Below are 27432 nucleotides of genomic sequence, written 5' to 3'. Positions count from 1 at the left end.
GAGGGCTGAGAAAGAATGCGGTCACCTTACATGGCAGTGAGGAGGGAGAAGGCGCCCGCCCTGCCCACCCCGCCTGCCAGGACATCCCGTTGGGCTCTTGGGCTGCCTGCCTCAGCACCTCGAATTTTCCAGCTGCCCTGAGGAACCAACCTTACGCTGAGCCTCCGCCTACACCAAGGCCAAAGGCAATCAGGGCTCAAAATAGCCAGGCTGCTGAGCCTTGGAGAGCACGCTCGCAGAAGAGGGAGAGGAGGGTGGGCAGACGTCCAGGTCCCTGCTTCCCCCGGCTGTTTGGGTGTGTGGTGCAGAAAGCGGGACGGAGATGGGTCCCCAAGTCCCCTCCCCCACATGGGTAGTGTCTGAAAAGCTGCCTTGGCTCAGGGAGTGGGAAGGCCCCTGGGAAACTTGAGATAAGGTGAGAATTTCACTAACTGCCTGGCCAGGGCCACTGCAACTGCGGTCTTTGATCAGAGGAAAAAGCAGAAATGCTGACAGAGGGAAGTGGCAGGTGTAAGGATACTAGGTGGGCTCAGGAGGGCTGAGCCTTGAGTGACGCAGGGGCTAGGGGCTGTGGGCACGCAGACAAGCAGCCTCCCTGATAGAGTCAAACACACTTTATTCCACATGGGAATGTCTGAACAGAAGGGCCTTGGGCAGGATTCCTGATAAAGAACTCTGCTTCAAACTCCTGCCGCTGTAAACAGAGCAAAGATCATCATGTAAACCACGGGGAGGGAGGGACCGGACGGGAGGGGGCTCTGCACAAGGGCTGGGTCGGGTCACACTGGCTACTGCGCGGTGAAGCTGGGGCGGTGGCCCAGCCTGGGAGAGTCCAGTGAGCAGTGCTAAGCAGCTCCCAGACAAGCAGGGGGTAGGGGTGGGGTGGGGTGGGAAGGGGCCGACCAATTGAGGGGGTCCTCTAGCCCACTGAAGGCACGGGGATCAATTTAGCTGAAGCAGCCAGGGCTGCTGTGCCAACGCATGATTAAAAGGCCCCAAGATCCACATCCTGGTGTGGGGGTGACGGGGCGGCGGCCCTTTGGGGGCGCTCCCCACCAGCCCACAGGCCAGGGCCACGCAGCTCTCACAACTGCACGCACTGGCGGCCCTGCCAGCTGCCTCCAATCAGCAAATGGTAAATGACGTTGACTTTCCCTGCCCAGGACCCACTTGCTCCACTTGGGGTCGGTGTGGAAGTGGGGAGGGGCACCGGTGGGCAGAGCAAGGCTGGTCTGCAGGCAGAACCACCCCTAATGACTGCAGTTCTGCACTCAAGACTCATGATTGGGGGTGGGGAAAGGTCTCCGGGTCTGCACCAGGAAAGAGCATGGACTTGGACCCTCTGCCCCGAGGGCGTGCTTGCGGCCCATGCACGGCCTGAGAAGCAGTCACCAGAGCCAGCCAGGACCTCTGCTTTGGGTCCTCCCCGCTGTGCATGTTATGCTGGGTGCTAAAAGGGCATTCTGGGAAGGAGGAGGAGAGGGTGTGAGTTTAGGGTGGGGGTCAGGAAGGTGGTGCAGGGTATCCGGGGACCCTTGGGGCTGCCAGGGAGAAGCCACGCACGCTGGCACAGTTGGGTCCAGCTGAATTCCTGATTAACGAGCGCACTGAAGACCAGAGGGGGTGGGCAGAGGACAGAAACACCATCTTCCTGGACCCACCCCTGCTAATCCAAGAGTGGGGAGTGTTAAAGAGCACCCCATCCCCCACCGGGAAGGAGAGTGGCAGGAGCAGGGAGCTCAGAGTCTGGGTGTGGACGGTGAAGGCGCTCCCTCCAAGCGCTCTGGGCTCCTGTGTAAATGCACAAACTGCTTCACCACCAGGGGGCACAGGAAGGGCTGGACAGAGGCTGGGAGGGCAAGGAGGGTGCCCAGCGGGAGTGGGTTTGAGTGACGGCTCGGGCCCGCTTCTCTCCAGAAAATCACCGCACTACAACACACAAAGCTGGAGGTGGCGGGGGACCCAGGAAGGGCCGGGTCTGTCTAAGTGACTCACAGGTGGCTGGGGGAAGGGTGGCAGGGATGACTCAGATGCCCTGATACCCAGGGCTCACAACCAACAGGAAAGCGGAGCACAGCTAATCACCGTGGAGGGAGCGGGGAGGGCAGAGGGCGCACAGCGCCCCTGAGGGAGGGGCTCATTCGTCAAACTTCCCTTCTCGGATGTGCTCGAAGGAGAAGGGTAGGAACTTGAAACCCGTCCCGCTGTAGAATTTATTCTGGAATTCCACCCTGGAGAAAGAGAAGAGGAGAGTCATCATTCCACAGAAACCTTCTGGGACTCCACAGTTGGGCCAGAATGATGACCCAACCCCAAGCTCCCCGAGCCTCCTGCCGCCCACAAAGCCCAGACCTCGTCCTGCTCATGGCGCACACGACCCTAATCCTAACACAACCTCCCACTCGTGACGCCCAGGGCCTGCCCGCGGCAAGAGTGCACACCAGTGCAACGGTTTGGCCTCAGTTCCTGCTCCGTCCTGCTCAGCAGAGAGTGTGTTTATGCAAAACTCTCTGCAGAGGGCCACGTGCAAAAAACGTTCAGTTGGCCTGAGTCTCTAACGATGAAGAAGAGTCCCCCCAACACCCGCTTCCTGGCAGGGCCTGCAGCGGACCTCCAAGGGAAGCCTGAGTAGCCACCAGCTCAGCGCAAGGAACCCTGGCAGGCGCCACTGTTTTCTTGTTTATTTCTCTTCTCGGGGGAGGAAGGAGAAGGGAGGGTTGCTAGTGAACGGTGGAGGCTTTCGACTTAGGGAGGAAATTCCCAGGAAAGGGGGAAGTTAGGAGGGGAAGTCTTCTCAAAGCAATGGCAAAAATATTCTCCAACTACAAAAACATCTAAGAAAGAATTCTTCTCTTGGGGACTGAAAGGAAAAACAGCTTTAGCTCCCTTCCCCGGCAGCCCAGCATCCATCCCTGATGGTCTCTCTGGGCCCTTCAAACTCTGAGGGGGCAGGAAGGAGTCCACGCCTGTATGCAGAGCCAGGCTGCGAGTTCGCCCTGGATGTCTGCCCAGCAACCAAATCACCACCAAATATGGGCAGAAAAATGCATGATTCAGAGGATAAAAAAGCCAAGGAGAGCTGCCCTGAGGAATAGTTTCCACTCAGTGCTGTGTGACCCTGGGGGCCCGAGACCCCTGCGATAGCAGGCTGCGCTGGGCCCGGGGCAGGCTGCAGGCAGCGGTTTGACTGCACAGCAGGGCGCCAAGACGCTCTCCACCTTCATGCCCCTCACTCAGCCTTCAGCCTTCAGCCTGCAGCCAGGGCGGCCTCCCTCCAAGATAAGGGAGGAATCAGTGAAAAGGGAGTGGGAAGAGGACTGTCTGCTGGTGGCCCCGAGAGGTCCTCAGAGGCCCCTTCAGCCCTGGGGCGCTGGCTGAGGACCCTGACTGCAGAGCCGCCAGCTCCACCCGCTGGGGAGAAGAGGGGAACAGAATTTTCTGTGCGGCCGTAAGAACAGGCAGCCTTCTCCCCGACCCCGCATTCCGGGGGCCGCGCCAAGGCCCCCAAAGCCTCCTGGCCCCTGGAGGAGTCCCATCAGTGTCTCGGCCAAGCCTCCCTCAGAGAAAATGGGATCCAGGAGGGGGTGTTTCAAACTGCAGTCGGTCACAGAACTCAGCCCTGTGTCCCAACACCTGGAGAAGAGGGCCCAGCTCCTGAGGCCTCCTCCGGGGGAATGCGGTGGGGATGGGGGCAGGTTCCTGCTTCCTGCCCCCTGCGGTGACGACTGAATCCTCCACGCTGGGTAGGCTGTGTCTGCACGCGCGGCAATGGTATTTCACTTTGTTCAATAGTGTACGGCCAGCCGGTGGGCAGCTCACCTTGGGGTCTGTGAGGTATCCGGAACTTTGACCTCTGGCTGGCTCATCACGCAAACAATGCTAACTCCAGACTGGGTGAAGGGAGAAGCTGCAGACGTTCTCAGATGCCTGAGGGATCACCACCCTTCTCTTGGCATCACCCTGCCTGCCTCATCTACATCAGGGGACACGCGCCTGGGATGGGGGCACATAAATTCTGCTGTGTGAGCAGATGGGCGGTCCCTCTGACACACCACCTGACACCACCTCGCCCACCAGCTGCTGCTCGAGGTTAGGGACTTAGGGTGGCCCCCACCAGGGACATCTTGGGTATCTCAGCATCAGCCTGACTTCGCCTCCCTTCTCATCCGTGCTCATCCTAACCTCCCAGCACAAAGCTGGAAAGCAGTTTCCCTGTTGGTCTCCCCGCCCTCTCCTCCCTCCCAGCCAGGGAACTGTGTGCTTCCTGAGAAAGTATAAACATGAAGTTCTCTGTGCCGGGGCACAGCGGGGCCCCGCTGGCTGCCCTGCAAGTTCTTCCTTCTTGAGGGGCTCTGCTCGGGGCGCCTCCATGGACCTTGCCACGCCCCAGGCCACTAAAACGCATCTCAGGATTCAGCAGATGTGAGGAGAGCCTCAGGCAGTCAGATGGGGTTCTCTGTCACCCCTGCCAGCTCCCGCACCTGGAAAAGGGAACCCAGTGGCCCAGAAGGACTAACTGGAAGTCCAGAGAGAGAGTTCTCCTGCTACGTGACAGAAGCCATGTCTTCTCAAGTGAATGAAGGGGGAAAGCCTGGGCCTCTTCCCTTGCCTGTGGCGATCTGACCGAGGGGAGGCAGTTTTAGAAAGATGGCTCTGTCCCTCTCTGCGCAGTGCCGGGGCCATGAGGTCACATTTCAGGTGTTCTCGTGCTCCTGAGCGGCCACTCCTTCAGCCACCCCGCGGGGTCCTGCTGTGGTGCCACTGAGTTCCTTACATCACACTGGTCCCCAAATCTGTCCCGTTAGCCCCCAGTCTGTGAGTGTTCATGTGGAATCTGTTAGCTAGGAAGGGATGAGCTTCCTGTGAAGGCAGGCCATGGGGCAGCAGTCTTTCTGCTAATAGCACTCCGGTGTCCACAGTGAAAACCACAACTCACACCCCTGCCTTTGCCTTTTCTGAGGAAGAAAAGACATCTCATTATGGTAGCCAAGAAGACCAAGCACAGTACACACAGTTGGTAGGAGGAAAAGAGACGGACGTAACTCAGGAGGAGACAGAATTAGCAGGCGCATGAACCCGCTCACTGCTGTTTCCAGATGTCACCTGCCTCCTCATGACCCTACATGAACCTCAGACCTGTGGTTTATCCTTGCTTTCAAATCACATGTTTTTCTTCTTGTCCCCACCAAAAAGACCCAGAACTTGTGTAATGGGGCAGCCCTTGCATCAGAATCAAGAAACCCCAGCTGAGCACCAGGGGTAAAGTGACAGGTATGAAGATGCCCAGGCCGGACGCCAGGAAAAATCGCAGCAACGTCCCTGCAGCCATTTTCAGTGGGCCCAGCTATTCCCACCCCCAAGAGGATGGCCTCAACACAGAATTCCTGCAGTCCTGCTGGACTAAGACCCAGGGATCCTTGAGGCATATCCACACTCGGCCAGGAGGGGGTGCATGAGCACCAATTTCATTCACTCCTTTCTGGTGGTGGGGGAGATGCTCCAAACAGGCCCCCAGTGACGGGATTCTGAAAGCTGCACAAAGGAGTCTTCACTGTTTTTTCTCTTCTACCCAATATTTCCACTACCAAACAACAGCATCCACCCACCACCCTGCAAGTACTCCTTGCAAACTGCATCTGCGAGGCATTCAAGTGGTATCACGTGCATTCCCCTGGGGTCTCCCTTCTCTCTAACAGACCGGAAGCAGATCTCTACAGGGGCCACAGCCCTCTCCGCAGGGCAGCCGCGTCTGCAACTGAACACAGGTTTACGGTGTGCCAGGGCACCGCGGCAGTCACTTGGTCTGTGCATTATTTCCTACTTAATCACAGCAACCTTGTCACGTGTACATTATCCTCTCTTTTCACACGAGAGCAAGTGAGGTTCAGAGAGGTTAAGTGCTTTCCTCAGGGTCACCCAGCCAGCACGGGCAGAGCTGGAATTTAAACTCGGGTCACCCGATTCTGAAGCCTGCTCTCTTGCCACCTGTCACTTCCCTGGGCTCGTTCACGAGGACGTGGGAAGACACCTTCACTCGAAGGCCGCAGGTGAGCCCGAGGAAGAAGTAATCCTGCAGGTAGCAAAGCATGACCTCCCAATCGCCTCAGCTCATTCTGGACAACAGGCCTGAGCGCAGGCGGCCCTCCGTGCTCCGCGGTGTGCCTGGCTCACTGCTCTGACAGGTCTGTTCCAGCTCCTTGGCTGCTCCCACCACCCAGGGAGGATGCGACAGGCTCCCCACTTGGGCTGCAGTCAAGGTGGCGTGGTAACTGCTCCCTCAAGCCCAGGGCTCAGGAGACGGGAAGGGAACAGGAAAGGAAGCCGAGAGGGCAAGAAAAAGTGAGTCACCCCAGGGTGGCAGCACAGACGTCCCCTCGCACTGAGTGGTAGGAAGTGTGCCCGGGTGAGCGTGCGCTGATAAGCTGAGAGCCGGTGGCGTGGCCAGCCTCCCGGCTCCCAGTAAACAGCAGCTGGGCGGGGAGGGGACGGGAGGCGGGAGGAGAGGGCTAGGCCTGAGAAAGCACCGTGTACTGACGCAGCAGGACAGAGTCTTCTAGAGGAGCTTTTGAGAGAAGGGTAATTCCTGGCCACGGCTCACCCTTACATGCCTCACGTCCCACCTCTGTAATTCAGAACAACAAACGGTGGAATCTTTGAGCAGGCTCAGCTGTAACCAAGCCAGGAGAAAAATCAAAGATAAAGGGAGTGGGGAAGAGGTTTCTCAGCTTCAGATTTTGGTTTTCTTCAGGTTTCGAGAAGTGATGGAAAGAGACAGTCACGGCCCTCTTCTGACCTTGAGGTCATTAACACCACAGATCATCTCGTCTAGGGAGTCCTAAGGTAGGGTCAGTGAGTTTGTGAGCCCCTAAACTGGTAAAACTGTGTGTGCACACATTGAGGGGGTGTTTCTCTGAGGAGAGGGTCTGGAGCTTCCAGAGCCACTGGACCCCAAAAGAGAGGGAGAATCATAATGTGAAGGCGGAAGTGGAGACTCGAAGATGTAGCGTTTGAGGTAGGGTAGCCAGATAAAGTACGGGATGCCCAGTTTTTAGTATGTCCCACGGACATTCGGGAAATACAGTAAAAAAATATTCATCGTTTATCTGAAATCCAAACGTAACTGAGTGCTCTGTAATTTTACTTGCTAAACCTGGCAACCTTACTTTGAGGTCATGGAGTCACGGTCCAGACCAGACCCCAGATCTCCCACTGCCTGGGGCTGAGCTATCTCCATGCAGAGCCATTAAGAGCCAAAAACGACATTAAAGAAAACTAACAAATCCAAAACCTGCCCTTCCGAAGAAGCTGCTTCAGTGTACTGAGCTAGCGTGCTATGGAGCCAAGAATCCCCCTGCTCACATAGAGCTGCCAGGGGTCCTACCCAAAGACACTGGCACGATGACAGAATAAGGGGGACGAAATGAGGGCACAGTGTGCTCTAGCACTTTCCCGGACGTAGAATCTATTCCAGAGCTGCTTTCATTGCTCTGAAGACAGGAGAGAGTTATATGCCAGTGCGAAAAACCCCCAAACAAACGAAAAACCCCAGCAGATCTTTTAAGCCATCATCAAGAGCGCTGAAGAAGGCTGGAGACAGGGAGAGCAACTGTGACAGCACTCACCAGAGCGTCCTCCCTGGCGGCTGTGAGAGCGAGCTGTGCTTTTCTGTGGACATTTCCTGAGGCTCACTACCAAGTACGTCCTGGGGTATGAGGATGTGAAAGCAGATACCTCCTAGTGTCTCTGGATTCTGGACAGGAGTAAGACTGCCCTCAGTGCCGCTAAGGACACGTCCCCACCCTCGGCCCCGCGCTGCCCCTCACCAGTGTAACCGCAGCGCGTGGAGGAAGGCTGAGAGGCCCTCCATGATCAGGAGGATGGCCACAGTCAGGGTGGCGAAGGCGGCGAAGATGAAGAACAGCGCCAAACCTCCCGCCAAGCTCTTCACGCTTAGGCCGATGTGGATCACCATGGTCCAAAGCACCTCCGACAGCTCTGCGGAACGGGGAGAGACATGACATCCGGTTCAGTTGGGCCAGGGGCGCTGCAGGCCTTGCGTTTTGCTCTGCCATCCCTCAACCGCAGTCTTCCTTGCCCCCTGGCTTTCTGCGACCTCACCGGCTAACCTGGCAGAAGCACTGATCCTCCCATCTGGACATCATTCTCTCTGGATTCAGGAGTCAGTAATTCCAGAGGCTTTACATAATGTCCACTCTCTTTAAGCCCCCACCTGAGGGAGTGCCCGGAGAAGGGGAGAAACGTAGTTTTTGACCTGAGAGAAATACACTCACGTGCGTGAGCGAGGCTGAGGGCCCAGAGCCGCAGGTAGGAGGCGGTGTTGGAGATGCAGCCCAGGCAGTACTCAATGGTGTGGATGGCCTGGTGGACCATGGTGTCCCCAAAATCAAACTGTCATGGGAGGAAACCAGAGAGAAGATATAAGGCTGGGAGGGGAGCGTGCAGGCCTCTGAGCGCTGGCACGAACGGCTACATGGGCCTGGAGCCCCCGCTGCTGAACTCCTGGTGGGGATTTCAGCTGTGCCGTCCCCAGAAATCCTGCCTGGCTGAGCCCCCGACTGGGACACCCCATGCCCCTCAATACATCACATTTTAATGAACTACGTCTTCATGAGACTCTTCTCAACACATCTGCTCTCCCCCCGCTAGGCTGTCAGCTCCGGAGTGGGCTGCACGTCGAGCTAAGAGCTGTCTGGGAGCACCCGCTCTGGGTGACTTCCACCTCACGGAGCCTGAGAGCAGAGCGCCCTCCTCCGAATGAGCCACGAGGGCAGGAAGGGCTCTGCCCCGGGTCGTACGTCAGGGGACAGGCCACCAGGCTGGAAACTGCCTGGAGAAGGCTAAACCTCTGCAGCCACTTCTTATTTTCACAACATGTTGGCAGCAAGATAACCTCCTTTCACTTTTGAGACTTCTGAAAAGATCACACAGGGACGTTTTGGCAAAAGTTTTACAAATTCCTACTTGGACACATGATGAAGACTGAACAGAACGTGTATGGTTGTTTCTGTTTTCCTCACACTCCCTTTCTTCCAGTTTTTGTCTCAACATCAAAAATTATCTGCAGCATAAAGCGGAGGGGCTGGAGCGAGCTTCCGGGAGCTTCCTGTTAGGGCTGCTCCAAGCCAGGCTGCTTGAGAAGCTGCAGGCACGCTTCCGGGCCTCACTCTCCTGGGTGGGGCCACAGCCACTGAAGGCCAGGAGGTGGGCCGTTCCCCTCCCGGCGGCCTCCCCGCCCCTCCCCACGTGGTCCAGACCAGACTCCAGGAGCACAGGGCCACTGCCCAGTGGGCCTCCCCAGCTTGCCCTGCCCACAGGTCAGAGTCTATTTTTCACCAGTTTCTTTGCAGACTCACATGACTTCACCCCCAAAAGATACCAGAAAGAACTGTCTTGAGAAATCACATGGGGCCAGGAGAGGAGAGCTGGCTGGTAAGGCGCTAACGGCCCAGGCCTCACAGGCATGGCCAGTGGGGAGAGGGGCCAGCTCCAACTCGCCATCTCTGGGCGATCGCCTCATTTTCTCTCACCTCTGACTATCTACACCCAGAGTACTTCTGGGCTTTTCTTCTGAAACAGGCTCTTCCAAGTCTCCTAGTTACCCTGAAAACTAGGGTAATCACAGTCACCGGAACCCCAACGTGCTGTTAAGAGCTCTCTGCCACCACTGCTGGCCGTCGCACCAAAGCCCACGTTCTGAGGAAGGACGGGCCCCCAGCTCCAAGGAGCGCAGGGCTTTAACTAAGAGCTCTGAGAGAGAAGCGAGTGCGGGGCTCCCTCAGAACCAGCCCCTTTCAGCATTTTTATTCCACCCTGAGTTTCTCCCATGAACAGCTTCCCTGCCAGGCATTGCTCTCGCTTTTTCCTCTCCTCCATTCCCAACTTCCTGCTTTGCAACCTTGGGTAACTTTTCTTATCTACGTATTGGAGGGAGATATTAAGTGGGACGAGAAGTAAGTGAGAAACCCAGGCAAGCGCTTAGAAGTCTGTCACTGCCCCGTGTGAGTCAGCTACGACTGACCAGGAACTGCCGCCGCCGCCCTAACTCTCTACCTACCTCCCCGCCGCCGCACCACACCTGCTCCTCACCTCCGGCGCCCTCGGCTCCACACACCTCCTTCACACGCTCCCCTTACCGCCCAGCCAGGAGGTCTAACAGACATCCTGTGACCTGAGCCTCTGCAGTGTCCGTCACTACTGCCTTGTCTGCCTCCCTCTTGAGGACACTCACCTCCTCTTGGTTCTCCTCCTACCTCTGGATGTGCCTTCTCGGCCTCCTTCCTGGTTCCTCCTTAAGTGCTGGAGTTCCTGCCTCAGCCCTTACGTCTCTCCTGTAGCACTGCCACTCGGGCCTTCAGCGGCCACCCCGGGAGGGGCTTACAAATGGACACCTCTATTTCCCTGTTGCCTGTTTCCAACCAGCTGTGCCACATCTCCTCTTGCTGCAGCACAGGTGCTTCAAACTCGACGCCACCCAAACTAAACTCATTGATTGCTCTCCTCTGACCCACCAAGACCTACTTCTACTCCTCGTCCCATGTCTAACAGGGGGTCACTACTAGTGCCCCAGGCACCCAAGCCTGGAAGTCGAGCTTGACTTTTCACTCACTCTCACTGCCTATATTCATGAAGGCACTGGGGCCCGCAGCTTTTACGGCCTTCATCCCATATTGGTCCCTTCCTTTCCAACTCCCACTGCAAATGCCTTCAGGCCTCCCAGTTCTTTCCTGACTCCTCTCAGACTGTGCCCCTCCCCCATCCAATACACCCCCTACCCTCCACTAGGGTATTTCAGCAATGGCATGCGCTGTGTCACTTCCAGCTTCACTGCCCTCTGACACTCCTTCTTACCTAAACACTCTACTATGGCTGGTGTCTGCCAACCTCTAGCCTCACTTCTCACCAGTCCCTCAACTCCTGACTTCGAGCTCCAGCCAGTCTGAATACTTGTTTATCCCCAAAATGTGTCTTTATGACGCAGGCCTCCGTGTCTTTATGATAACTGTACACACTGATGCATCCGCATTCCCTCCCTCTCTCCCTCCACAGAGACGCCGGCTTGACCAAACTAACCTCAGCAATAATTTCCTTAGGGAATCCTTTCCGGGTCTCCTCTTCCCTACCCCCACCCCAGTGTTTGTCAGGTGCCCCCTTCCTGTGCTCCCACAGCATCCTGGGCACACCTTGATCACAGCATCGGTCACCCAGACCGTGTCCTAAATTTGGGAGTTCCTTGAAGGCAAGGACTTGTTTTTCTTCTCTCAGTTCCTGCAGCTCTAAACAGAGTGCTTGGCACATGGAGGGTGAATGAATGGATGGGTTGGATGAATGTACCTGGCGAGATGACACAGTGGGGAGAGGTCCCACTGACCCTTGCTGAGTGGTTACAGCCTTCAAAGATTTCCCAGACAATTGACGAGCCTGGCTCTGGTTTGCAGCCGGACTGTTCATCCCCCAGGGAGCGGGACTGCTGCTTCCACCTGTGACGTATTTAGGTAACTGAGACAGTTATCTAAATCTGGCTGTAGAGAACTAGACTGTGTATGTACCTGACGATGGTAAAATGTCCTCACTACTTAGGACGCTGTGGGAAACTGAACCTCTGAGGGAGCTGGGGGGCCAGAGACTGGGGAGGCGGAATTCCAGTCCATCTTGTTTGGATGTCAACTCCCCTGGGACGTGGCTGCAAGTGAGGTCTACGCTGACAGGGACCTTCCAGGCAGCTCAGCCTGTGGCTCTGCACAGATGAGTGGTCCAGAGGAACACGGAAGCTCCTAGATGCCAGCAAAGGAGCCTCTCCGGCCTTCTGGAAGACCGACAACTGCCTGCTTTCACACAGAACGGCAAAGGTTTTTCCCATTCCCATCCCACTGCCCCCTTTGAGAGGACCAGGAAAGCCAGGAAAGGGAAAGGTTCACAGGTCTGGGTATTTTAGAGAGAAATTTGGGGGGAAGATGCAAACAGTGCAGCAAGGCCTATTAAAAACCCAATTCAAAACTTGTATATTGCTAAATGAACTGCTGCTGAGCTAGAAGGCCTTCTACTCTGGCTGTGGCCAGAATATTTAGCCAACTTTCTTTCTACTCTCTGTTGTCCTCTATGTGTGACTGGTATAATATGAACTCCTTTCACACAGATGGATTGTTTTTTCTGGGATGCATCTGAGAGGCAAAGCCTCCTTTTGAAAACTGTCTACCTCCCAACTGGGTCACGTGGAGGTAAAGCTGACCCCAAGCGAACGTCCAGCATTCTCACTCCAAGCATCATCAAGCCGATGAGGGCAGCAGGAAGAGGTTGGCTGCATCTCAGACAGGGAGGAAGGGCGAGCTTTCCCATAAGCACTCAGAGGAGCAGGGAGGAAACAGTTATTCCCAGGGGGCAGAGCGACGATACATAACAACACAGGAGAGGAAGGCAGGGGCCAATGGGATTTAACTCCCAAGGGGAGTCACTTCAAGAATGCCAATGCAGACATTACTTGTAGCTCCTTTAAAGCCATTCTCAAGGCATTAGATCAGCAAAGTCAATGAAACAAAGACAGAGGTGACTGACATGAGATGCAGTTAATGGAGATGAGCTTTCTCAGAACACGGGTTCACAAACTGGTTAGAAATGGCCAGTGAGATGCAGAATACATGGGTGTCATGTGTGGCCCCAGGATGCAGCAGGGACAGCAGAGTGATCACAAGGACGGGAAGAGAAGCCCCAGATAAACATGAAGCTAAAGCCAGCTTGTTTCTTACCACTTCATCCTCGGTAGGCTTGAAAACACAAATTTACACTTAGTGGGAAGCCATGCCACACACAAGGTCACAAGTCATGAGCACAAAGCTACTGGTTGCTTCTTGGGGGCGGGGGCGTGGGGACTGTGAATGTTAAATGGTCTGACATTGGAGGCAAGCCTCCTCAGCATAAACGGAGAGCAAAGTCAGCAGGGCCAAGAGTGTTGATACTTAATCTTTAAAAGGCATCCCAGGCCTTGCAATTTTTTTTTTAAAGTCATACACATAGCAGACGCGGTCAGTCAGACTGCAAAGTCCAGTCCCCTGGGTCCTCAACTCCTTTTCTGTTTGTTTTAAAAAGAATATACTGAATAGATGAGGTTCAAAAGTTCAGCTCAGAGGCTTTGTGGTACGAACGGTCAGGCAAGGAGATTGGATTTTAAAAAATCCAATGGTGGTTTAAGGAAAAGTCTAGCTTGGCTAAACTAGACTAAACTTGGCTAAAAAGTAGGCAAGTCACATTTTTTAAAGGCTCAATAAAATGTCTGCAACAAGAGCACATTAGTGGAACAGGACTTCAAAAGTCCCAGTGATTAAAGTTCCAACGGGAACCATTCTGGGGAGGGGCAAGGGATGAAGGAGCCGCCGTAAGAGGCCTGGGTTTCTGGTAGTAAGAGCTGGGGCGCTGAGGCCAGCTCTGCCTCGGCCCCGAGGAGAGCAGTCAATAACTGAGATCTGCGTGTGGGGTACTGTGGGCCGCCTGGAACTCAGGAAGCCGGACAACAGAACAGAACTGCTGCGGGCTCTGCAGGCAACACCTGGAGTTTAGAGCAGGGGCCACTGGAAAAAGCTGTAGCGCCCTAAGAGGTCCAGAAAGCAAGCTGATCCTCAGTACTAGTCTTTTCATTTTTTCGAGGAGCGGACAGGAGTGAGGCCACTTAGGGACACAAGACTAGGGCTGACCCGAGGTGGGAGGAGAGGAAGCCCGCACCACTGATCTTACCTCCTCTGCGTCCTCTGAATGGGTGGAGAGCTGGTCATGCTGAATAATCTCAGCATCCTCCTCTGTCGGTCCGTTGCCCACCCTGATCCCACCAAAGTTGAGAGTTCCCTACACAGATGAACAGAAAGAGTAGAATTTGCCTGGGCTTTAATGTGACATTCTGTGACGTGGGGAAGGGCGATGGTTAGTACATACAAACCTCAGAAAAGCATATATTCTAACAACAAAAACAAAACCCACTGATCGAACAGCTAAGTAAAACCAAGCCACTGTTCCCAGCCCAACTACCACCGCCCAGGCCCAGCCCGAACTACATTTACCACCTCATCCTGATCAGAGGCAACAGGCAGTTCCTGCTGCACCAAGAGACACCAACCTTGCCTTGGCCAACGCCGACAGAGTCCTGCTTGAGTGAAAAGCTTAATACGAACAAAGTCTCCTAACAAGCGCAGCTCTACCTGTAAAGAGTTCAATGGCCTAAGTTTTTCTGGAACTAAAGATTAGACTTTCTAAGAGGGAGGAGAGCCAAATGACATGGTGATTGCAACCCAGTCTGTTAAGATTTCAACAGGAGCCCGAGACTTCCAGCAACCTCTCCCCGAAACATACCGGGTCCCTGCCCAGGAACAAAGGACTTCCCAGGTCACAGAAGAAAAAAAAGCTTAATGTACATTAGCTTGTAGCTAGAGAATACTGACTTAAAATAAAACAAAAACAAAAAAAACCCTGATCCTATCCTTCCGTGGAGGATTCTGGAGTGTTAACACAACTCTTCCACAGGCAGGTGGGCAGGTGCTGACTGCGTGCTTGCTGCCTCTCACTCCCCAGGCAGTTTTCAGCAGGGTCCCTAGGACCAGGATTTCTAAGTCAACCTGATTTGGAAAAGTTTGGGTTTACTGAGGCAAAAGGACGTTTTGGGTACGAGAACCAGGCAGAACTGGGGTTAAGTCTGATGGATACCACTTAGTGCTAACCTGCCACAGAGTGAAAAGGAGCTGAAGAAACAGCTCCAAGACCCACTTTGTGTGGTTTCTGTCAGGGGAGTCAAACAAGGCAAGAGTTCAAAGACCGCTCTCCTGCAAAATGGCCCCTGAGCAGCAGCACACAGAACGTGCACGCAGCTTCGGTCAATTGTCCCAAGGTCCCTACTCGCAGCTTCACCTCTGGTGTGCACCTATGGCCACAGCCTGCGACCATCAACCCTCAGGGTTTGGGCAGATTCTCTCTCTTCTTCTAGCAGTGGTCAGAGAATCAGCTGCATCAGAATCACCTTGAAAGTTGCATTTCATTAAGCAGAGATTCTCAAATACCACCCCCAGAAGTTGTAAATTTAGTAGGTCTGGGGTGGGGCCTAGAAAATCTGTATTTTAAAAAATATTTCCCCAAGTACAAACTGTATGATCATTTCGAGGGTCTATCAAAATGGAAAAGGCATGCACAGCTCTTTGGTCTCGGCCGCCGACATGCCACCCAGACTAAGGAAGACCCGGAAACTTAGGGGCCACGTGAGCCACGGCCACGGCCGCATCGGCAAACACCGGAAGCACCTGGGAGGCCGTGGTAATGCTGGTGGCATGCATCACCACAGGATCAACTTCGACAAATATCACCCAGGATACTTTGGGAAAGTTGGTATGAGGCATTACCACTTACAGAGGGACCAGAGCTTCTGCCCAGCTGTCAACCTTGATAAATTGTGGACCTTGGTCAGTGAGCAGACACGGGTAAATGCCGCCAAGAACAAGACTGGAGCTGCTCCTATCACTGATGTGGTGCCATCAGGCTACTACAAAGTTCTGAGGAAGGGAAAGCTCCCAAAGCAGGCTGTCATCATGAAGGCCAAATTCTTCAGCAGAAGAGCTGAGGAGAAGATTAAGGGTGTCGGTGGGGCTTGTGTCCTGGTAGCTTGAAGCCACATGGTGGGAGATTCATTAAATGATAACAAGTGGAAAAAAAAAAAAAAAAGGCACGCACAAAAAAATGCATGCACCCTTTGAGACAGCAAGTCCACTGCTGGGACCATCTTTGCCTGTGAAGTTTTATCAAGATACAAGGACAAGGACGTGCCCTGTGTTATTTGGAATAGCAAACAACTGGGAACAACCAACAGAGCCATCAACAAGAGAACAATTACATGGTTTAAGCACATCCAACAGAATGTTCTATGGAATGCTAGGCAACTATAAGAGTATCACTACGAAACAATCTCTAAGGACACTAAATTTTAAAAAACCTAATCAAGGGACAGCAGAGTGCTACAATTTAATATACCATTGCTAATGTGTTTTAAATATATATGTACATACACATATACATATTTTTATCAATAGATGATAGATATATGCTGATATCTGCAGAAAAAATTTTTAAGGCAAACTTCCCCACCTGTTAACAATACCCTGGAGGAGAAGGTGGGGGAGAAGGGCTGGGGATGGGGAGGCTTTCACTGTCAGTACTATTTGCATCTCTAACCAAGTGCACCTATTGCTTTGATTTTAGTTTTTAATGTCAGTAGGGGGTTGTCTGGATCATGGCATTACAGGCAATCTTTATGTCTTCCTCCACTTGTCTGTTCTGTCTTAATGCCCTAAGAAACAGATTTAAAGTTCACCAGGTGATTCTGATGTGTAGTCAGATCTGGGAACCACTGAAGCGCCTGGCACCTCCAGGTCATGCAAATATTACACCTGACAACCCACAAAAGGTGGACTAAAGGTGCAACACAGGTGCACTTTTCTGCAGCACTTTCTGCACCACACTGGTGACAGGAGAGGACTCCAGAGTATCTTGGGATGGATCCCAGGGTCGAGGAGGCAGGCTTTAGGCTTTAAGGCCTAAAGCAGAAAGCCATTTCTGAAGCTTTCCCCAATCAGCAGATGAAGTGAGGGGCAGAAAGGTTAAACCTCCCAGCCAGACACGAATAAGTGTCCCTTCAGAACAGAGGGGATGTGAGTTACAGGAAGGGGGATGAGACACACATCAGCAGGAAGAAGAAAAAATATTCAATTGTGATACACTGCTTACAGACAACCAAGAGGACAGAAAACAGAACAAAAACAGATCAGTGTTCATGTCCTCAGCCCTTGGGGTCAGGAATCTAGGACCCCCGTGGTAGAATGATCATCCTGATGCCTTCGGGCTGCCCTCCAGAAACAGATGTTTGGCTAAAGAACCAGGGCGCTAAGAAGTCCCTCTGAATGTGCAGGTTTCCAGACCAGGGACTTTTAACTTGGATAGTATCATAAAAGAGGATGCCAGACTTAAAAGCATCAAGACTGATGCAGCAGAAGCACATCTTAAATAAACTAAGACTAGCAGAAAGAAGAGCACATGGAAAGAACGCCAATATGTGGACAGTATGTGCTTTAAGGGTTTTTTTTTTTTTTTCTCTCATTAGAAAGAAGAGAGTAAGTCCCCATTTGAAAATAATTTTAAGTAGCAACATTTAAGTATCTTCTGATCCAAAATATCAGCCTTTTTAGACTAGTCCTAGAAGGATAATTATAGCAATTTTCTGAGTTAAAATGATCAGGAACACCTAATGAAGGAAATAGTCATCATCTAAACATTTCATTTATCTAAAGGAGTATGATGCTACCAGAACACAATAGTATATGAGTAATCACTACTGGTGAGATTTAAAAAATTTCATAGATTCATTACCTAGAATAGATTGGGCTAATCTGATATTAGTGCATTATAAGATTTTGGTTAAGAGATGTTTTAAGGACAAATATTGAAATGCTTAACATTCAAAGTGCTGTTACCGAATCATGAGCTAGTACTGGAAGAAGGAAAGATCAAAACAGAAGATGACTTTGGTTATTACACCAGATGCAGAGTACACACGAGACACATGGCAGGGTGGAGGTCTCAATGAACAGCTGAGGACATGAGGGCTTCTGAGTCTCTCACAAAAAAGTAGACACATATAAGCTTCCACTGGAAAGAGAGTAAATTACAGCTAAAATGGACCAAATGTCCAAGCATCACTCTGAAGCAGAACTTTAAAGTGCAGGGAAATCAATTCAAGAATCACAGAGATGTTCTCACTCCATGCTAAAAAAAACCCATCCAATACATGGTCACAAAATACAGACATGAAAGTGGATGCGTCCAAGAGCTGCCTTCTTGGATTAAGATGATGGGACTTGGAGAGGGTACAACAACCGCCCTGCTTCCATAGACAGGCCTGTACTTACATACTGAATGGAAACTTAGTGGACCAATGGTAAAGATGATATCAGAATCTATTCCTAAGAGGTGGAAATCTTTTCTGTCATCCTCTCAATGAGTAACAAGGACATACTTCCCAAGAGCACACATGTCCCATGCTCTCGATACAGTTAAAAAGAATTCTGCTGCACTGTTTGCCACCTCTTTAAACAAAACGTGATGGTTTGCTGGTTTTAATTCACTCACTGTTGCAGCCGCTGCTGCCACTAGTCCCCATTGGCTTGGGGTTGGGCTGACTGGGGCCTCCACAGGTTGCCCTTCCTGATAGTGAATGGAAGAAAAGAGGAAGGGAGAAGGAAACAAAGGAGGGAGGGAGTGAAAGGGGAGACTGAATGAGGGCACATGGAAGGATGAAGATGGTCAGAAAAGGGAGAAGGCAGGTCTTGTAACTCAGCTGCTCTCCAACAGGAGTAACAATCTAACAGCCGCATGAGTCATGCAACAAGATCTTTTGGTCTTTACCAGGCAATGTAATAAGTAAGCATTATTGCATAGCCAGAAATGGACATCTGGCATCTTAAGTGTGTGTGTGTATATGTGTGTGTGTAATTCAGATGCACACATACATACATTAAGTAAACACAGGTATGTATGCTGTTTCTTAAAAAGAAAAAAAGTTAATGTGCTTTAAACCAAATCTTTCCCCGCCCCGGATGTTTTGGTTGGTGAAAGTATCACGGTCTCCTTTTAAAAGAAAATGTCTCAGCGTCAGCCCTGTGGTTGCCTAGGCAAACCACATGAGTGGGTTCACCTGTCTGCAGCTCTTGCAGCCTTGCTTTGGCTGATGCTGCATCGAGACAGGCCCAGACCTGGATTTTGCTGAGCACAACATGAGCAAAGCATGATCAGGAAAGGTAAAAACTTATGACTTGTTCTCGCTATCTGGGCTACTCAAAGCTGAATCTGGATGTCTGAGCAGCAATTACATGTTTGTTTTTGTTTTTTTTCATTTCAGCAGGTCTAGTGCTCATGCTGGGATACAACACAAATGCATTTTAAGAGAATACAGGTTATGCACAACTCATTATATCCAACGAGGAATTGCCTTGATCTTAAAAAAAAAATCTAGTAACTTTCAGCAACAGAAATACACCCACCAAATGCTTCCTCCTCAAATATTGATGGCGAAGGACCAGTGGTTTAAACAGCAGCATCCAAGGGACACACAGCAGTGCAACCACTACCAGGAAACACTGAATTCCTTTCTGCAAAGTAAGAAGGACAAGGCACATCACATTAATCAAATGTGCAGTTTCCAACTCCGGCACAAATTCCCTCTAAAATAGTACTTTCCTGCCAATTTATGAATAAATAACACAATCCAGTTCCTCAAAATAATTAGCAGATGTTGTGGCAAAGCCCAGGACCGTCCCATAGGATGAGAGTTATAAATTCTACCCTTTCTACATACACAAGTTACAGTTCACCCTCCCAAAGGAGGAGGATGGGCTGAATTTAGATTTGGATGTGTGGGCTGATGGGGATTTTTTTCAAGGCTTTTTTTTTTTGAAGGTTTTTTTTTTTTTGATGTGGACAATTTTTTCTTTTTTTAATACATTTTTTTGGCTGATTGTCATTCTGAGGTGCAATTTTTTAATTATTTATTTATTATTTATTTTTGGCCGTGTTGGGTCTTCGTTTCTGTGTGAGGCTTTCTCTAGTTGCGGCAAGCGGGGGCCACTCTTCATCGCTATGCACGGGCCTCTCACTATCGTGGCCTCTCTTGTTGCGGAGCACAGGCTCCAGACATGCAGGCTCAGTAGTTGTGGCTCACGGGCCTAGCTGCTCTGCGGCATGTGGGATCTTCCCAGACCAGGGCTTGAACCCGTGTCCCCTGCATTGGCAGGCAGATTCTCAACCACTGCGCCACCAGGGAAGCCCTGATGTGGACAATTTTTAAAGTCTTTATTGAATTTGTTACAATATTGCTTCTGTTTTATGTTTTGGTTTTTTGGCCGTGAGGCATGTGGGATCTCAGCTCCCCGACCAGGCGTCGAACCCACAACCCCCCTGCACTGGAAGGCAAAGTCTTAACCACTGGACCACCAGGGAAGTCCCTAAGGCTTTTTCAGGGTCACAGAAACATCTGGCTTCCTGACCTAGGAAAACCACCTAAGACAGTCTACCTCTGGGTTGACGCACCTGTCCAGAATACAGCATCGAATTACCAGAGTCCCCGTAGGAAAAGAGGAACATGTTTATGAAATGGATCAGAAGGCTTGGCGCTTTCTCAGATGTGTGAGCATCATAGGCTGTCCACTTGTAAAAAATAAGGATGACCAAGTAGCCAAACAAAGAGGTCATGAAGATTATTTCCGGAATAAATCCAAAGTAGATATTCAGGGGCTTCTTGAAATAGCTAAAAAGTAAGAGAGAAAAAAATGTTAAAGGTGAACAGACCCAGGGTCACCCCTATACCAAGTATACTAGATTTTCTACCTAATGCGCCCTCAACTCTACGTTTATCATGTGAAGAAGCAAAAGCCAGAAGAACTGGAGGCAACAGACACAAGCAGGATTAACTATGACTACCAAACTTTTGGACCGTGAACAGCTCCCCTATCAATCTCTCATGAGGAAGAGATGGGAAAATCTAATACATTCTGAGACCACAGTTCATAAGTTTATGTGAGTTACACGTCAAGGGAAAAGAACATAACTCTCATTTTGATGAAAATTACACAAGGTTTTTTTAAAGATCTTGAGTATGACTGTACGTTGTTAAGGGACTAATATTAAGCAAGCTTCATTCAAACAAATGAGATTTTTATAAAAGCATTTCTTTAACACAGAACAGTGTTCTGAGTTATTAATCCCTCCTTAGAGGTGTTATGATTTCTTTAGGCAAAACACTGTCTGAACTAAGTGCATTCTTATGATGAAACAGAGTGACTCACGTATGGTTGAAAAGGCTCAGGCTGACTCCAAACATCATGTGGATGATACCAAGGATAACAGACATCTTCATCTTAAAGGAGTTGAGGAAGGTCAGTTTATTGGTAGCAATGTTCCAAATCTGTCACAACCCAAGAAAACAAAAAGGCATTACAAAGAGTTCTCAAATGGAAAAATATTCACCTATTCTAAAAAATAGTTGTGTTTTTTTTAATTACGGAAAATTCTAAACATATACGTAAGCAGAGAGAATAACACAACAAACTCCCGTGTGCCTATGGCCCAGCTTCAACGATTATTTGTTGACTCCTCGTCAATCGTGTTCATCATATCCCCAACCCACTCCCCACCTCCATATTATTTTGTGGCAAAGTCCAGATACTATGTCATTTTACCTGTAAATATTTCAGTATGGATCTCTAAAAGGTAAGAACTCATTTTTAAAACATGACCACAATACTGTTATCATACCCCAAAGCATTAACAATGTTTCTGTAATACCACGGAATCGTTAGTATTCAAATTTCCCCAATTGTATCCATACTTTTTAAAATAATTCATTCATTCAAAGTGGGGTCCAGACAAGGTCTATACACCATGATTGCTTGATACAGCTTTTAAGTCTCTATAGGTTCTCCCTCCAGCTCTCCTTTTTTATTCATTACAAAAGATTTGTTGAAGAAATTGGGACGTTTATCTTGTAGATGCTCCCACAATCTGTATTTTGCTGACTGAAACCCAGTGGTGCTGTCCTTCCATCTATTTTTAAACATTAATTGCCTTATGCTTTGTCACCTAAGGCTTGGATGCCTGTAAAATTTTCCTGACAGTTCTGCCTCCACTTGGCCATCAGATTATGTTTCCTAAATCGTGACTCCAAGGCAGTCATTCCCTGTGCTAAAACCTCCCAGAACCCCTACTGTCATCTCTACGATAAAGTGCAAACTCTGTACCCTGATAAGCCAGATCTTCCACCATCTAGCCCGGCATCTTTTTTTCTGAACTGGCCTCCTCATGAAGAGCTCATCCTCGGTGACCTCTAACCTGACAACTTGTGGCTGGTTCTCTCTGCAGCCCCAGTCTTGCCTGACGTTCTGCAACTCCAACTGCCTGATGGACATTTATACCCGGGTGTCCCACAGGCACTTTAAACGCAGTATCTACCCTGTAAGCACCAAATGAGATGTCTGCAAAAAGAAACTCTGTAACTACAGAACACTGCATGTGAGATAATATTATTATTAGATTCCAAGTTACTTGAGGGCAGGGGCTGTGTGTTAGAATTATGTGTTTCCCCCAGCAGGCGCTATGCCTTGCAGACAATAGGGATTCAGTAAACATCTGTTAAATGCACATATGAAATCTTATTAAATACCTCCAAGCCTTAGTTTCCTTATCTGTATAATACAGATAGCAGTACCTACCTGATAGAATTGTTTGGGCGTAAATCAGACATGCTGAGGGCTCAGTACAGTCTCTGAGCCACAGTAAGCATTTCAGTAACATTAATTTCTATAATAACAAAAATAATTAACTTTGTATCTCCCTATGTCTATGCTTTTGCACACACTTCTCTTCACCTATAACAATCTGAAATATTTTTCAAAGGCCAGATTAATTCCCATTTTTTACAAGAAACTTAATCTTTCTGGTCCATAATGATCTGCTTTTCCTCTGGAATTTTGTAATCCTTACAATCTAACGTTTAGGCTTAAATTCCACACACACCCCCGCCCCCGCCTCCCCTGTTTAAGCACATAACACAAAAGACTTGATCACACTTTATTTGCCTAAGTATTTGAAAAAAAATAAAATTCTGGGATAAGTTTTTGTCTAAGTATGTAAAGATAAGAATGGAAATCTAAAATCCATAGAAAAGAGCTATTTTTCTTTGTTAAAACATCTGCTAAAAATAAAAACCAAACTAAGTTAAACAAAAATAAACTGGGAAGGAGTCTTGAAAATCAATCTTCCCAGAGTCAGTACTATTAGCCATCTCTAAAATAAGTAGTGCAGGAAAAATTACTTGGCTCCCCAAGGCATCTGGATCTCTTGCGGCTTGAAAGTGCTCTGGACAGATACACTGAGGTTTTCTAAAAATATGTTAACTAAAACCCAAATAACTATTTATCTTCATTTTCATTCTCTCACTTTTGGGTTTCAGTTAAAACATTTGGTGTCAGACATACAGAAAAGAAGTGCTCTTACTGGATCGATGCCAAAAGGATATGGTCCACCGAAAACTCCACGGACAGCTGGGTTCAGCTGGAGGACAGGGTTCCCCCGAACCGTCTCTTCTCTACCACGTTAAGAGAAAAGCTGCATTTAGTTTTTATTCAAGAGAGGGAAATTACTGGGCTCCAGAAACTGATCCCCAAAGAAACCATTGATACTATAGCTATTTTGTCTCTTCAATAAAAGAGGAGGGATTAGCATCAGAGAGTGAGAAGGGATCAGAGATAACAAAAAGAAAAATTAAACACACATACAGGGCTTCCCTGGTGGCGCAGTGGTTGAGAATCTGCCTGCCAACGCAGGGGACATGGGTTCAAGCCCTGGTCTGGGAAGATCCCACATGCCGTGGAGCAGCTAGGCCCATGAGCCACCTTACTGAGCCTACGCGTCTGGAGCCTGTGCTCCGCAACAAGAGAGGCCGCGATAGTGAGAGGCCCGCACACTGCGATGAAGAGTGGCCCCCGCTCGCCACAACTAGAGAAAGCCCTCGCACAGAAACGAAGACCCAACACGGCCATAAATAAATAAATAAAATTTAAAAAAAAAACAAAACACACATACAAGACCAGATAGGGAAATCGGGGAACCCGCTTTTAACTTACAAAAAGAATCAATGTGCCTAATTTACAGTTTCAGTTCCTTAACACTGCTGAACAAATCACAAAGCACTTCCCAGGCTGCAGCATAAATAAGAGGAGACACTACATTCTTTTGGAATAGAGACAGTGTCAACCGCTTCCTAAAGAAGTGTTAGTTTACCCCTTGTCTGGAAAACCAGAGCTGAACACGAAAGGAATAAGCTTTGACTTTCAGCTTCTTTGCAACTTACGTCCAATTGTATAAAGTAAACATTGGCCGCACACTCCAGGATGACCCGAAGATATTAAGAGACTTGGAAAAGCAATCATTGTAGATGAGGCCAGTGTAGATGGAGAACACTCCCATCAGCAGAATAATGTACCGTCCGCTGAACACAGTGCTAAACATCTGGGAGCCAGGAGAAAGAGGTCAGTGAAATGCACTCATTAGCTGCAGCTGATGTCGTGACAGTGTTATTTAGAACATACTAGACCCTTCCTCTCACACCACTCTTACCCCATTCTGGGTCAGAGAGTTTGAAGTAAAGACCAAAATACAACGCTAACAAGAAATTTACTTTCACAGCACGTGACCTCTTTAGTGTTAAAATGAAAATAACTTCTCTATTCTCTAAATAGTCTCTATAACTTCTCTATAAATTCATGGATCAAAGATTTCCAGATCATAATTTTCATAATGAATGCTTGAGAAATTATAAAGTTTCAGACCAACACAGATGTAACTTAAACATTACCTTGTTCTTGAATTAAACTAGTGGTCACCAGTGGGGAGAGGCAAGGGGGGAGGGACACGATAGGGGTAAGGGATTAAGAGGTACAAACTATTATGTATAAAATAAATAAGCTACAAGGATATATTGTACAGCACAGGGAACAGAGCCAATATTTTATAATAATTATAAGTGGAGTACAGTCTATAAAATTTTTGAATCACTATGTTGTACACCTGAAACTAATATAATATTGCAAATCAACTATATCTCAATAAATAAAAAATAAAAATATAATAAATACACTTCCATCAATCATGCTAGAGGAAAGACTGAATTATCCTTCTGTCTGTACAAAATTATTATAAATGTGTTGCCCTAGGAAGAGATGATGATAGTAAGCAGCCAAAGATTATAGGAGAAAAATATTAGAAATATGTCAAGAAAATAATAAAATTATCTTATGTTTCTGAGTTTCTATCAAAAATAAACAAAACATTACCTCATTCTCATTCTTCTGGGAGAGGATCCGGCTCTCCCTTAACACCATCCATACAGCAAAAAGGGTCATCAAAATGCCGTGGCCAAAGTCCCCAAACATCACAGCAAATAGGAAAGGGAAAGTGATGATGGTATATGGAGCTATAAAGAAACCAAAGAAGGAAAAAGACCAAGTACAGAAAACCGCAGCAATTCCGAACATATCACATCCCTCTCCATCATCTAATATCAATATAAGGTGGTATTCCCAAGCTGCTGGTCAGAGGGACTCGCAGGGGATAACTTTCACAGCAGGATCTGCACAGCCTCACAAAGCAGCTCTGGTGGCATCCCAGCTACTGCCAGCATTTTCAACAAAGAACCACACAGGAAATGAAAGTTCTGTCTCTAGCCTTGGCACCAGTGTGGTTTGTTCTTTGATTCCTTTCTCTCACCCCTGGGACACTGCTCCTGGGGCAGGCCAGCTTTCCTCCCTTGTATAGTAACCAGCTGAAAAAAGCCACTGGGTGAGTGGGAGAAAGCCCAGAACCTGGAGCAAAGCAGGTCCTGCAGAAGGCTCCCACTGAAAATGAATTCTCAGACTCTGGATTTAATCATTAGCTCTCTGAACGGAGGAGAAATCTGCCTTGTGCCTAAAATGGTCAACAATTGCTATATTTTCTCTGTCTAACCCGGAACAGGGAAGCTATTTTAAAATATCAATTACCTTGGAAAAAACTTTTTGCTTAAAGCAGTTCCAGCAAATGGTGTGCAAGAGAAAGCCAGGTGCTGTACAGCCGCGAGGGCAAAGAGAGGAACCCAATCCATGGAGCTCATTCCTATAAAACTCCTATAAAACCACCTCCTAAAGGGGTGCCACCCAGCGATAAACCTCACTCCCTGCGTCCAAACAGGCACCTCCTCACAGGAAATACACAACAGCTGAGGCCTTGACGACATCTTTAGTTTTAAGCCAATTGTGTTCAATTGCATTCAGAGTGAGGCACTGAAAGAAATAACAAAGGATAAAACCTCTAAGAGGGAAAAGATTCAAGCTTTCTTACCTGGATTTATCTCTCGGTAAGTTCCAATTCCATAAGCATCGACTATGTTCTGAAAGCCACATGTGAACTTGTTGGTTTTGTTGTAGGTTGGGGGAGTCTGGTTTGTCTGCATCCTGTTCAGGATGGAGGGCACGGTGGAGCCACTGTGTTCCTGGGAAACATAAAGCACATATTTCAGAATCAGGTCACCCTCCTAATTGTGATGGTGGTTACACAGGCATATGTATTTACCAAAACTCATCGAACAGTACACATAAAATATGTGTATTTTCTTTTATGTAAATTACATCTCAAGCTTTCCGGTCTTTGGGGAAACTGGAACTAGCTATAAAATTTACAATGAAGGATTTAAATGAAGTCTCGGGAAAACTATCCTCACCATGAAAAAAAAATTAATTCTAAAATATGTAACCAAAGAAAATGTGGTACCTCCTCTGGAGACATCCTTATCTGCCTGTCTACAAGTGTCATTGTTCTCTTCTCCTTTTATGGAGGAAGCAAAGTTATTCTCTGACTTTCTTCCTTCGCCACCTACTCTTAACTCCCTAATCCTTGTAGTCTAGCAGAGCACGCTTAGCCAAAGTGGCTGGCTCATCACCGGATCCAAAGGTCTTTTCTCTTATATGCAAGCCCCTGACACTGGAGAGCTACCTCTTCTGCTTACCAACCATGCCTTTCCTGTCTCTTTGCTGGCTCTTCCTCCCCTGCCTGTAACACTGCAGGGCCCCCAACCTTCTATTATTAGCTCCTTATTTTCCCTCTTGGAGGTCTCATGCCCTTCCAACCTCATGCATCCCATTTCTTTCATGTTGCCTTTTCTTTTGAGAACCTATCCCATTTTCTGCTTGAGATTTCCATGTGGATTTCTGTCCAACCCCTCAATGTGACTGAAACTGAACTTATCATCTTTCTCCTATCAATAAGTTTCTCTTGCTGAACTTTTACTTCCATCAATGAAACTATTATTCTACCAGCCACCCAGCTTTGATGCCTCAGAAACATTTTTAATTTTTTCTCCTTGTATTTCTCCTGCATATTGCTAAATACCAAATATACCAATTGATACCTCCTTTAGAGTATCTCGCAAATTCATCATTATTTGCTTTGCCCATTGCCAAGTCTTACTGCAGGGGTCATTATCACTTACTGCTCTGTGTTTACAATAACCTCCTAACTGAACCCCCACTTGTAGACTCCCTCTACTCCCCAATCCAACCCAGATGCTATCAATGGATTACTCATTTTATTTTATTTATTTATTTATTTGGCCATGCCTTGAGGCATGTGGGATATGGTATCTTAGTTCCCTGACCAGGAATCAAACCTGGGCCCCCTGCAGTGGAAGCATAGAGTCCTAACCACTGGACCGCCAGGGAAGTCCCTGGATTACTCTTTTAAAACCGTTTTGATCATGTCCCTTCACTGCTAAATAACTTCCAATGTCTCTCCACTCCCTCTGGGATAAAATTT

The 27432-nt window shown here is 48.9% G+C and overlaps 2 protein-coding genes across 9 annotated transcripts in view; one reads left to right on the top strand and one right to left on the bottom strand.

Annotated features, from left to right (window-relative positions):
- Positions 1–599: 599 nt before the first annotated feature.
- Positions 600–27432, bottom strand: part of ATP6V0A1 (ATPase H+ transporting V0 subunit a1) — a 56863-nt gene continuing 30030 nt past the window's right edge. For 2 of the 8 annotated variants that reach the window (XM_036837341.1, XM_036837344.1), the window contains exons 11-22: positions 25963–26113; positions 24921–25060; positions 23939–24096; positions 23083–23173; positions 20877–20995; positions 20122–20338; positions 19077–19184; positions 13744–13851; positions 12762–12779; positions 8292–8409; positions 7824–7995; positions 600–2231 (exon numbers count right to left, since the gene is read on the bottom strand). In XM_036837341.1, the coding sequence (XP_036693236.1) occupies positions 2138–2231; positions 7824–7995; positions 8292–8409; positions 12762–12779; positions 13744–13851; positions 19077–19184; positions 20122–20338; positions 20877–20995; positions 23083–23173; positions 23939–24096; positions 24921–25060; positions 25963–26113 (1494 nt within the window). In that variant the 3' untranslated portion in view covers positions 600–2137. The other 6 variants (XM_036837337.1, XM_036837339.1, XM_036837342.1 and 3 more) reach the window with 3 other exon arrangements.
- On the top strand, positions 15162–15713 carry LOC118886941 (60S ribosomal protein L27a-like). Its single transcript, XM_036837349.1, has one exon. The coding sequence runs from the start codon at positions 15177–15179 to the stop codon at positions 15651–15653; it is 477 nt and encodes a 158-aa protein (XP_036693244.1). The 5' UTR covers positions 15162–15176; the 3' UTR covers positions 15654–15713.

Source organism: Balaenoptera musculus, chromosome 20 (assembly GCF_009873245.2).
Source record: "Balaenoptera musculus isolate JJ_BM4_2016_0621 chromosome 20, mBalMus1.pri.v3, whole genome shotgun sequence".
NCBI classification, from domain to species: Eukaryota; Metazoa; Chordata; class Mammalia; order Artiodactyla; family Balaenopteridae; genus Balaenoptera; species Balaenoptera musculus.
Note: the sequence above shows the minus strand (reverse complement) of the source record. Positions and strands in the feature narration are given on the sequence as shown.